General features: G+C 43.7%; 1 protein-coding gene across 2 annotated transcripts; it reads left to right on the top strand.

The window, feature by feature from the left end:
• Positions 1 to 2,163: 2,163 nt before the first annotated feature.
• rpl36 (ribosomal protein L36) lies at positions 2,164 to 12,384 on the top strand. 2 transcript variants are annotated; one of them, XM_038777603.1, is made up of 4 exons: positions 2,164 to 2,193; positions 4,417 to 4,511; positions 10,727 to 10,861; positions 12,254 to 12,384. In XM_038777603.1, exons 2-4 carry the CDS (start codon positions 4,419 to 4,421, stop codon positions 12,341 to 12,343), a joined length of 318 nt encoding a protein of 105 aa, XP_038633531.1. In that variant the 5' UTR covers positions 2,164 to 2,193; positions 4,417 to 4,418; the 3' UTR covers positions 12,344 to 12,384. The 2 variants fall into 2 exon arrangements, with proteins under 2 accessions (XP_038633531.1, XP_038633532.1); XM_038777604.1 differs by lacking the exon at positions 2,164 to 2,193 and adding an exon at positions 2,421 to 2,439.
• Positions 12,385 to 13,068: the final 684 nt, after the last annotated feature.

The following is a 13,068-nucleotide window of genomic DNA, read 5'->3' as shown; positions in this document are numbered from 1 at the left end:
AGAGCTAGCACACCCTTTCTCAAGTGTGGAGACCAAAACTGCACACAGTACTCCAGGTGTGGCCTCACCAGCACCTTGTACAGCTGCAACATTACCTCTCTGCTTTTAAACGCAATCCCCTTCGCAATGAAGTGAAAGGGGTGGACAGGATCGGAGACGTATACAGGTGACTGGGAAAACAGGGAGGTGAGCGGGTGGTGAAGATTGAAAAGTGGGAAGGGCAACTGGGAGGGGAGATAAACTGGGGATAATGGAGTGAGGCGCTATGATGAGCAAATGCGACCTCCTTGTGCACAAGGATGAGCCTGATACAATTCATGGTCGTACACAGGGTAAATATGACGTGGGCAAGAATGAGTGGGTTCTTTCAAGGAGTGGCAGATGAGTGAGAGAAGTGTGGGTGGGGACCAGCGAATCACGCCAATATGATCTGGGGCTACGAAAGGTCGCAGAGATTCTGGGCAGGAGTGTTTGTGGTGCTAGCAAGGATGGTGGGGGAGGATATTGATCCTTTGGCAATATTTGGGACATCGGAGAAGCCGGAGATGTTAGAAGAGAGGAAGGCCGATATTGTGGCCTTCGCCTCTCTGATTGCACGGCAACTAATTTTATTGGAGTGGCGGTCAGCAACACCACCGGGGGTAGCGGCCTGGCTGAGTGACTTATATGACTTTCTTTGCCTGGAAAAGATCAAATACGAGTTAAGGGGTTCAGTTGGAGGCAAGATGGGAGATGTTTGTGACCACGTTTCAGGAGTTGTTCACCGTGGGGAAGTCAGGGGTGGACGAATAAGGGCAAAAGTTTGTACAAACTGTGTAGTTGTGTGGAAGTTTGTTTCCACTAATTGTTTGTATGTTATAACTTTTCATATACGTTTGAAATATAATAATTTTATATAAAGGTCGGGGTCATGCTTGCAGACTGACCCAAGGTGTTCTGTAAAGCAGTCACCCAGTTGCGTTTAGTCTCCCCAATGTAGAGACCACATTGGGAGTAGCGAATACAATAAACCAAATTGACGGAGATGCAAGTGAAACTCTGCTTAATCTGAAATGGGTGTACAGGAAACGGAACCCAGTTGAGTGCCCTATCAATCACAGTGAGAGGGAAACTTCAATTAAGGAACAATGCAAACATGTTAGAAGTGCCATTTGTGAAAGTGGAATAATTGGATCAGAGGCAGAGAAACTGGGAGAGTCCTTGCAGAAAGTAGTGTGTGAGGAGCTGTAGTTGTGGGAGTCAGTGGGCTTGTAATGAATATTGGTGGTTATTCTATCATTGTAGTGGAGACAGAGTTCAAGGAAGGGAAGAATCGGAAATGGACCATGTGAAAATGAGAAGGGTGGAAATTGGAAGCAAAATTGATTACTTTTTTCCCAGGTCCAGACAAGAACATGAAGCAGCACTGATGCAGTCATCAGTATAACAGAAAAAAGGGGCAGCACGGTGGCAGAGTGGTTAGGACTATTGCCTCACGACACCGAGGTTCCAGGTTCGATCCTGGCTCTAGGTCACTGTGTGAAGTTTGCACATTCTCCCCGTGTCTCTGTGGGTTTTGCCCCACAGCCCAAAGATGTGTGGGGTAGGTGGATTGGCCACGCTAAACTGCTCCTTAATTGGAAAAAATGAATTGCGCTCTCTAAAATTAAAAAATATATAATAGAAAAGAGTTGCAGGAGTGGGCCTGAGTAGGACTGGAACAAGGGATGTTCCACATAACCAACAAAAAGACAGGCATAAATAACTGGGGCCCATGGCTACACCTTTTATCTGCAAGAAGTGAGACAACTTAAAGGAGTATTATTGAATGACAGAACAAACAGTAGTGGACGAGAATTGTTCAGGCCTCCGCTCCAGGAGAAGCAGAGCCCTCAGATGCTCCTATTGACTCTATTAAGTTAGTGTTTAAGATATGTATAATTTCAGAAACGTACAGATTTTTGTTTACTCAGTGATTTTGAACCAATTTAAAGTACGGGTTATTTCCAACACTGGGCATACAGAAACCCTGAATATCTTTGTAAAATTAATAAACTGTTTGCAAAAGACTTCAAACCCGCATAATACAAGATGGCGGCAAGTTTCCGCTCCAGTGTTAGTGACGTAATCACAGCCTGGTACTGAGCGGAAGTACTGATATCCCAGCATTCCGTTTACCCTCAGTCTTTCCGGTCCCGGCGCCAGAGCAAAGCAGTGAGTAAAGCGATGATATTTGGTTGATCAAATTTAAATCGGCTTGTTATCTGAACCATCCTGGGGTTGGTTGACTCTTGTTGGGTAGGAATGTGTAGAGCAGCGTTGTGTGTGCCAGTTGGACTGATTATTTTATGTTGAGTTGTCTCATTTGAGTAATTCTTTGCGGAAGTCCGGACGAGGCCTTTAAGCAGTGCCGTGCGAACAGCTTGCCGAATGAACCCAAGTTCCAAGGCCACTGATGCAGTGAGTTGGCCCCGGGATCTGAGATTAATTACGTTTTTTTTTCTGAAAGCCCTAACTCCACTTGTGTCGGCCCCGTTGCTGGCAACCCCGGGAACTTCACCGGAGTTCCGTTCGGCATTCAGCATGTGTAAACTTGGACAATAGCCTATTACTACTAGTTTCATTATGTCCTTGCCTGACACACAAGTTGCAGTTATTTAGCGTCTTTAAGGTAGTAAAATATTCTGAGCGCTTCCCAGGAGCGTGACACGATTTTACAGCGAGCGATCTGAAGCGATACTCTGGCAGAAGACAAAAATTAAGTGATGAAGGAACGTTTTAAAGAGTGTCTTAATGGAAGAGGTTTAGAGAGGGCCTTCCACAGTTTGGGCATTGGGCAACTGAAAATGCAATCATTGAACAATTAACGTCAGGGATGCTCAGGAGGTCACAATTCAAGGAGCACATACATATCTTGCACAGTTATGGGCTGGAAAACATTAGAGATGGGACAATGGCATGAAAGGATTTGAAAAAAAGCTGGCAGTGTTACACAAAAAGGAGTTGCTGTGGACCACTGAGCAGAGAAGTGATGGGTGATTGGAAGTTTGAGAGTTGATTACAGGCAGCAGTGTTTTGGATGACCTCAAGTTTACAGAGGATGGAATATTAGGAGCCAGCCAGCAGGTGTGTTGGAATAGTTCGGAGGTAACAGATATCAAAGAGGGTTTTGTGAGCTGAGTCAGGGTGGTGGATTCAAACAATTTTTCCGAGGTACAAAAAGAGTGTGGTTGCATCATCTTGAGGCCAAATCCTCCTCGTGAGGGGAGTGGAAAGTCACTGTGTAAGGGGTTGCCATCTCGTGGGTTAAGTTCTATCTCGGAGATTTAGCACAAAATCTAGACTGACCTGCAGTGCTTGGGGAATGCTGTACGATGGGAGATAATACAGTTGCATTTTTCTGAAGTAGATTTCTCTGTCCTGGCCATTGTATTTTCCTCAATCAGCACTGCTAAACAATAATTGCATTGCCATTTATGGGAACTCGCTGCAAGCAAATTGGTTGCTGTATTTCCTGTTTTTAAAGGTTTGGTCTCTGTATGTAGGGAAGTGAATAAAGATTTGAACGATTGTTGAAAGTCTCCATTTGGTTGTAGAAGTGTGCCTAAGTGGTGTTTACATATGTGGTAACATTTTTGCCTGCATGCAATAGTGTGGTCATTACACAGCTGTTGTAGTTTCCTAAGATCTAAAACCCTAACATTACCGCTCTCCCTAAACAGAGGCTGCCTAACCTACCTAGTGTCCAGTTTGGGGTATTTTGTGTACTGCTAAAATGTAGGGAAACCCAGCAAGAGACTAAAAGTACGCATTTCAAGCCAGCTATAATTACCTGGTAGCATCACTGATTGTGCAGGACCTTCAGGCAAGTAATGTACACAATAGAAGAATGACTTCAGTTTCTAATAGCAATGCAATTTTGTATTGATGATTGGACCGTGTTCCTAAATTATGTCTATGGTTCAGAAATAGGGAAATAGTTAGAAAATCAAACCCGCATTTATAGAGCACATTTCACAAACCCAGTATGGCCCATTGAATTATTTATTAAGAGGAAGTCGGTTTGCTCAGTAGGCAAATTCAACAGCCAGTTTATGCATAGTCTTCTAAAAATCAAATGTTTTGGTTGAAGGATGAATGTTGGTTAGCGCATTGCAGAGCTCGCTATTCTTGTGACCTTTCATGTTCACATGTATAGGCAGATATAACATTCACCAGACTGCACCTCTACCAATGCAGCAATCCTTCAGTATCACATATATTGTCCATCTACATTGTCTGCTCAGTAGTGGAGTGGAGCTTGTATCTACAACCTTCTGGCTCATCATGCTGAGCACAGCTATTGCTGACGGTATAGAAATTGCATTGAATTTTTGGTTATATGTAAAATTTAATGTGTTGACTGCTAAATGTCATTGCCTTGGTTCTTCTGTATAGAAATGGCGATCAGGTATCCGATGGCAGTTGGCCTGCGCAAAGGTCACCCCGTAACCAAGAATGAGACTGCCCCAAGGCAGAGCCGTAGAAGAGGGGTGAGTACAGTGTATCTAGTTAAAGGAGTTGAATGCATTAGTTTAAAAGCCTTTGGGGGGTGAAAAAACAGTAATATTAGCAGAAGGCAGGCCTAATTGTGAGCATTGAGCATAAAAGTCAGGTTGAGGAAAATCACTTTATTTGATCCTCCATTCAGGAGTGCTGACATATTGAGCAGTGCTCAGCTGACTTGAGCGTAACATTCTTGGCCTGAAGTAAGTTTTTAAGTTGAAAATTCAGGGAGGGTTGGGTGTTTAGCCAGAGATCTAAAATTGTCTGCATGGGTTTCAACCCCACAACTCAAAAGATGTGCACAGTAGGTGAATTGGCCCTGCTAAATTGCCCCTTTGGGAGAATTGGGTACTCTAAATCAAATTGTATGCTTTATTTTAAATGACAGCACATAGATTCTATTAAAGCTGTGCAACTGGGGCTGGTTTAGCACACTGGGCTAAATCGCTGGCTTTTAAAGCAGACCCAGGCAGGACAGCAGCACGGTTCAATTCCCGTACCAGCCTCCCCGAACAGGCGCCGGAATGTGGCGACTAGGGGCTTTTCACAGTAACTTCATTGAAGCCTACTTGTGGAAATAAGCGATTTTCATTTCATTTTCATATGCAAAAGGTTAGTAATGGGACATTTAGAAAATAGTAATACTATCAGGCAGGGTCAACATAGTTTTGTGGAAGGAAATCATACTTGACAAAGTTATTAGAATTGGACACGGTGGAGTTTATTTGGATTTTCAAACGCTATTTGTTGAGGTGCCACTTAAAAGGTTTGAACACAATAAGAGCTTATGGTGTTGCGGGATGATATTATAATGGATAGAGGACTACCTAGCTAACAGGAATCTTAGACTCGGGATAAACGGGTCATTTTCAGGATGTAACCTGAAACCTGAGAGGGATCAGTTCTGGGGCATTAACTGTTTATGATTTATATAAATTAAAAAATTAGAGTACCCAATTAATTTTTTCCAATTAACGGGCAATTTAGCGTGGCCAATCAACCTAACCAGCACATCTTTGGGTCGTGTGGGCAAAACCCACGCAAACACGGGGAGAATGTGCAAACTTCACATGGACAGTGACCCAGAGCCGGGATCGAACCTGGGACCTCTGTGCCGTGACACTGCCCGCCTAACCCACTGTGCCACCGTGTTGTCCTCACAGTTGCTAAAGTTGCTGATGACACAATGATGGGTAAATAGATCGATAGTAGTGAAAATGACATTAGGAGTCGATAAAGGGATATAGATAGAATTTACAGTGCATTCGTCCATCAAGTCAGCACTGGCTGTTGGAAAGAGCACCCTACTTAAGCCCATGCCTCCACCCTATCTCTGTAATGCCCCCACCTATCCTTTTTGGACACTAAGGGCAATTTATCATGGCCAATCCACCTAACCTACGTTAAATGAGCAGGCAAAAGTTTGGCAGGTGGGAGTATAATGCCGTTTTAGCTCAGTTGGCTGGACAGCTGGTTTGTGATTGCGGACTGAGGCGCAAGTTCAATTGAAAATGAAAATCGCTTACTGTCACAAGTAGGCTTCAAATGAAGTTACTGTGAAAAGCCCATAGTCGCCACATTCTGGCACCTGTTCGGGGAGGCTGGTGCGGGAATTGAACCGTGCTGCTGGCCTGCCCTGTTTTCAAAGCAGCGATTTAGCCGTGTGCTAAACCAGCCCCATATCGGTTGAGGTTATTCATGAAGGCTCCGACTTCTCAACCTTGCCCCTCGTCTGAGGTGTAATGATCCTCGGGTTAAATCACCACCAGTTAACTCTTGCACCTCAAAGGGGAAAGCATGACTATGGTAATGTTACTTGGACAGGATGGTGAGTCAATACTTAAAGTACAGTACAGTTTGTTCACACTTGCCCAAGGAGGGACAAAGTTGCATTGGAAACAGTTCAGAGAAGATTCTCTCGGCTGATTCCTGAGATTAATGGCTTGCCTTATGAGGAAAGGTTAAGCAGGTTTGCCTATACTCATTGGAGTTTAGAAGACAGTGGTGTGACTTTATTGGAACATAGAAGATTCTGAGGGGGCTTGACAATGTGGGTAGTGAGAAGAAATTTGCTATCGTGGGTGAATCTAGAACTATACATATTAGGACTAGCAGGAGAATGTTAATTTGGTCCCTCGAGCCTGCTGCAGCATTTGATAAGATCATGGCTGAGCTGAGGGCGGTGGCACAGCGGGTTAGCCCTGCTGCCTCATGGCGCTGAGGTCCCAGGTCCAATCCCGGGAATTTGCACATTCTCCCCGTGTTTGCGTGGGTTTTGCCCCCATAACCCAAAGATGTGCAGGCTAGGTGACTTGGCCATGCTAAATTGCCCCTTAATTGGGAAAAGTGAAGTGGGTACTCTTTATAAAAAAAAAAAATTTAAATGGTTGCGCTGAATATTGCCGTAACTCTACTTCCCTGTTAACAATAATAACAACAATAGCTTATTGTCACAAATAGGCTTCAATTAAGTTACTGTGAAAAGCCCCTAGTCGCCACATTCCGGCGCCTGTTCGGGGAGGCCGGTACAGGAATTGAACCCGCACTGCTGACATTCTGAATTACAAGCCAACTGTTTAACCGTCTGTGCTATACCAGTGGCGTTTAGCACGACCCCCCCATCGCCATCCTTAATTGTCAATCAAAAATCTATGACGCCGATCCAACCTTCGCTGCTCTCTGAAGGTGGGAAGATAATTCAAGACTAATGATCTTCTGAGGGAGAGAAATTCTCCCTCAATCTAGGATGGGCAACCCCTTTTCAAAAAAAACTATGCCCTAGTTCTAGTCTGACTCACAAAGGGAAGCATCCTCTCAGTGGATCACCTGTCATTCTTTTAAAGTCCCAACGGCTACAAGCCCACCTGTCCAGATTTTAAAAAGAAATTAAAGTACCCAGTTCTTTTTTTTTTCCCAATTAAGGGGCAATTTAGTGTGGCCAATCCTCCTACCCTGCACATCTTTTTGGGTTGTGGGGGTGGGATCCAAGCAGGCATGGGGAGAATGTGCAAACTCCACACGGACAGTGACCCAGAGCCGGGGTCGAACTTGGGTCCTCAGTGTCGTCAGGCAGCAGGCTTTTTAAAAAAAAAAACAAATTTAGAGTACCCAATTAATTTTTTCCAATTGAGGGGCAATTTAGCGTTGCCAATCCACCTAGCCTGCGCATCTTCGGGTTGTGGAGGCAAAACCCACGCAAACACGCGGAGAATGTGCAAACTCCACACGGACAGTGACCCAGAGCTGGGATCGAACCTGGGACCTCAGCGCCATGAGGCAGCAGGGCTAATCCACTGCGCCATATTTTGTCAAGATAACCCCTTCAACCCAGGAATCATTTGTGGGAACCGTCTCTGCGCTGCTATCGCAATTATATGAGGAGACTGATACTGTATATAGTACTCCAGATGTGGTTTCACCAATGCACCAACTAATGGGCACAGCTTAAAAATAAGAGAACTCCCATGCACGACAATCATGAGGAAGAATTTCTCCTGAGGGGTTTTAGTCTTTGGAATTCTCTTCCCCTAGTGGAGCAGGGGAGGCTGGATCGTTGAATATATTCAAGACTGCGTGGACAGATTGTTGATTGACAAGAGAGTTGAATTGTTGGGAATAGGAAAGTGGCGTTGTGGCCATAATCAGATCAACCAAAATCTTATTGAATAATTGTACATGCTCAAGGGACTAAATGGCCTACTCCTGCTATTCCTTATGGTCTTGTACAAGGATCCCAGGACTGAACACTGCAGAACCCTGCTGGAAAGGCCCGCCTTCAGTCACTACCCGTTGCCAAAACTCATTGTTTCCTGCCACAGAACCAGTTTGGGGTTCAATTTGCCACTTTCCCGTGGATCTCAAATGCATTCATTTTATGACCAATCTGTCATGTGGAATCCTGAGAAAAAGTTTCTGAAATTTATGTGGACTACATCGCCCTCACCGGTTCTCGTTTTTAACAAAAAAGGCAGCACCGTCTTTTAAAATCCATGGTGATTGTTCGTGATTAACTTGTGCTTCTGTAAATGCAGATTTATATTGTCTCAACGTCTTCAAATAATTTTCCCACAACAGAGGTTAAGCTGACTGTTGTGCAATTACTTGGGCTATCCTTTCTTCCCTTTTAAGTGACATTACTATGTTGCAGTCCTCCAGTTCTTTGACCACCCCACCTACAGCCAGAAAAGACTGAAAACTGATGGTCACAGTTTCTACTATTTCTTCCTTTGCTTCCCTTAGAAGCCTAAGATACGTTTCATCCAAGCCTGGTGACTTATCTGTTTTGAAAGATGCTAAATTCTTTAATACCCTTTAATCATTGTGCTTATCCCATACGATATTTCATGTGAGCAGAGTGGTAGCATAGTTTTTCACAGTGCCAGGGACCCCGGTTCAATTCTCGGCTTTAATCGCAGTCTGCGCAGCCTGCACGTGTTCTCTGCATCTGCGTGGGTTTCCTCCCACAAGACCTGAAAGATGTGCTTATTAGTTGATTAGGACGTTCTGAATTCTCCCTCAATGTACCAAACAGGTGCGACTTGGGGATTTAGGATTTTCACAGTAACTTCATTGCAGTGTAAGCCTACTTGTGATACAAATAAAGATTATTATTGACTGCAGTTTGCATTGTAGCTTTCTTTTGTTTAGGCTGGTGCAAATAACTCATTAAAAACCCCCCCCATCTTGCATCAATTACCTTTTTGGTCTCTAATTGACCCTTAGTTACTGTTTTGTTCTTTATGTATTTATAAAACATCTTTAGATTTTCTTTGATTTTAATGATTTTTAATGCTCTGTGGTAGGCTTTCTGCAATATCGAGCTTTTGGCATCTTGTCAAGTTTCTTTTCTGCTTTATCCTGGCCTCTATGTAGATTTGTGAGTGCCTCCCACTGCTCTGACACTGTTTCCAGTCTACCTTTTCTAATTTGCATCTCAGCTTAGTAAAATTAACCTTTCCCCTCTGGTTTATCTTTATCCTTTTCCATGACTCTTGGAAATATGACTGAATTATCACCATTGCAAAAATGTTTTCCCACTGATGCCTCTTAGACCTACCCAGATTAATTATATAAAACTAAACCAGGCTGATCTTTCTTCTGTTGACCTTGCTTAAGTATCAGCAAAAAGGTTCTCTTAAATGCTTTTTACGAGATTTTGTGACTTTTGTACCTTTTGCACTGCAGTTATTCCAGTTTTAGGACTGCTGAAATCCCCTCCTATTATAGCCCTTTTTACATTTCTCAGCAATTTGTCTACTTGTATGCATTTCTACCTTCTTCTGACTGTTTGAGGGTTTATAGAACACTCCCAATAGTGCGATTGTCACTTTTTATTCCTCTTTTCAAGCCACGTGGCTTTATTCAGTGTTTCGTCTAGCACACCATTCCACCTCACATGGTCCCCCCCCCCCCCCCCATCTCCTCTGCCTTATTCACTAAATTCCTTTCATTCTGAAGTGTGTGTATGTACACACTTAATCACAACCCCATTGTCTTTTTCCTGGCCTTTGTTTCTTTGATGTTTTCTGCCTCTGTTTACAGTTTTAGAGAATAATTGGTTGGTGCAGTTATTCAGAATTTAGGTTCTTTAGACAGCACCTTCTTCTGAATGTCAGCTCAGGTTCTGACCCGTCTGCCAAGCTAGTTTAGCTCACACCATAAGGAAAACCATAGCACCAATATATTAGTCCTGGGCCTGTCGAAATATAAACCATCCAGCTTGTATGTGTCCCGCCTCCCCAAAATAGCCCCAATGCCACAGGAATCTAAACCCCCTCCCTCCTGGATCATCACTCCAGCCACCCATTCAGCGCGCAATCCGATTTCTTTTTTTTAAATATAAATTTAGAGTACCCAATTTTGTTTTCCAATTCAGGAACAATTTAGCATGGCCCATCCACCTACCCAGCACATCTTTGGGTTGTGGGGGTGACACCCATGCAGGCACGGGGACAATTTGCAAACTTCACACAGAGTGTGACCCGGGACTTCGGCCCTGTGAGGCAGCATTGCTAACCACTGTGCCATCGTGCTGCCCACAATCCTCCTATTTCTGTTATTGGCATATGGCTCCAGGAGCAATCTGAAGAATACTGCCGCTAGTTTAATGGATATCTGGAATTGTAACTGAACATTGTTATTGGGAGCTCTTGAGATCCTGAGTTTTCTTTTAACTCTTGATTTGTTTGTTTTTTTTCCTCAGCGCCTAACCAAGCACACCAAGTTTGTCAGAGATCTGATCCGTGAGGTCTGTGGTTTTGCTCCCTATGAAAGGCGTGCAATGGAATTGCTGAAGGTCTCTAAAGACAAGCGTGCACTCAAATTCATCAAAAAGCGAGTAAGTAACAACTTGTAGTGCCAGACATCCGAGTTACACTTGTTCAGGTCTTCTGCACAAATGAACAAACTGTTGCAACGGTTTTTAGAAAGTGGACAACAGCATTTATGCCTGTCGATAGAGATGGCGATAGTTCGATTCTTACTGTTGTTGCTTTCCTTTGCAGTTACTCATTGTTCTATGCTGAAGTTAGTAGCCGTAAAATGATAAAATAAACTCAAAATTAGAATGATTTTCTGCAAAGCACGTCAAATCTTCTCAGATGAAGGCATGTCAATGTGAAAATGAAATGAAAATCGCTTATTGTCACAAGTAGGCTTCAAATGAAGTTACTGTGAAAAGCCCCTAGTCACCACATTCCGGCGCCTGTTGGGGGAGGCTGGTACGGGAATTGAACCCACGCTGCTTGGTCTGCTTTAAAAGCCAGCGATTTAGCCCTGTGCTAAACCAGCCCCATATGTTGCTTGACAGCTCAGAACACGAGATTTGGGGTGCAACAGTGGTTGGCACTGTTGCCTCACAGTGCCAGGAACCTGGGTTCAATTCCAACCATGGGTCAATCTGTGTGGAGTTTGCACATTCTTCCCATGTCTGTGTGGGTTTCTTCCCACAGTCCAAAGATGTGCAGGTTAAGTGGATTGACCATGCTGCTGCCCCTTAGTGTCCAAAAATATGTGTAGTTGAGGTTAATGGGATTGGGTGGGAGTGAACTTGGGTGAAGTACTCTTTCACAGGATCAGTGCAGATTCGAATGGCTGAATGGTCTCCTTCTGCACAGTAGTGATTCTATGGTTTGTGGAATATGTCTGAGTGATGTATCCTGAATATATTCTTAAAACAGAAAGTGAGGAAGTACTTTGTAAAGGAAATCTATGAGTTGTGAGTGGGCTTAGCTGTTGAAGCTTCAATTGTTTGCTGCTTGATATACTACCTAGACTTGCATGTGAGGAATGAATGAAATACAAAAATTTAGAATAATTGGTTGAAGAAGTTATTCATGATTTAGGCTCCTTAAATAGCACCTTCCAAACCCATGAACACAGTCTCTGGAAAGACAAGGGCAGCATGCATGGGAACACCACCACCTGGAAGTTTACTACTCTGACTTGGATACCACTGTTCCTTCACTTGCTGGGTCAAAATCCTGGAACTCCCTAACGGTACTGTAGCTACCTACACCACAGGGAATCCAGTGGTTCAAGAAAGCAGCTCCCCACAACCTCACGGAAATTAGGTATGGGTAATAAATTCTGGCCTAACCAGCGAAGCCCACGTTGGGGATAGGAAATTCCATCTGTTGTGCACTTTTTAGTATAATTGGAAAAGTTTTATATTACGATTTCTCTGCTTCTTGGTGCTGCTAAATACTAACTGGTGTTCATTCTTTTCCAGGTTGGCACTCACATCCGTGCAAAGAGGAAGAGGGAAGAACTCAGCAATGTGCTGGCAGCAATGAGAAAGGCAGCTGCGAAGAAAGATTAATCTGTACAAAAGTTGCTACCATTAAAGTTATTTCAAAGTTACCTGTTGTGTTGACTTGGACTTAATTTACAATTTATTGAACCATAGACTAAGAACAGTATTGAACTTTATTTTTCATGGAACCATAGACTAAGAACTGTGGCAAGCTTGAGGAATGACTAGAAACCGGAAAAGGAGGACCAAAAAGATAAAAAGGGAAGAACAAAATTACACTAGACAGCAATATAAAGATTGTAGAGCTTTTTTCCAGCCATGATTAGCCAATCTCCATTGGGCCAAATGCATTTCTCTGTTCGCTGCAATTGTAAGTGCTGAACTAAATTAGCATTGGGAGCAGAGACAGGAGAAACGTAAATTACTGAAATTTGACATCATAGGATGTGATCGAACCCTTGAGTGGAGGCCAAAATAATAATCTTTGTCACAAGTAGGCTTACATTAATACTGCAATGAAGTTGGTGTGAAAAGCCCTTAGTTGCCACATTCCGGCACCTGTTCAGGTACGCAAGAGGGAGAATTCAGAATGTCCAATTCACCTAACATCACGTCTTTCGGGACTTGTGGGAGGAGTCTGCACGTTTTCCCCGTGTGTGCGTAGGTTTAGTCCCACAGTCCAAAGATGTGCAGAATAGGTGGATTGGCCGAGCTAAATTGCCCTTCGTGTTGGGTGGGGTTACTGGGTTATGGGGATAGGGTGGAGGTGTGGTCTTGGGTAGGATGCTTTT

Source organism: Scyliorhinus canicula, chromosome 18 (genome assembly GCF_902713615.1).
Source record: "Scyliorhinus canicula chromosome 18, sScyCan1.1, whole genome shotgun sequence".
NCBI lineage: Eukaryota > Metazoa > Chordata > Chondrichthyes > Carcharhiniformes > Scyliorhinidae > Scyliorhinus > Scyliorhinus canicula.
This window is presented reverse-complemented; position numbering and strand designations above follow the sequence as displayed.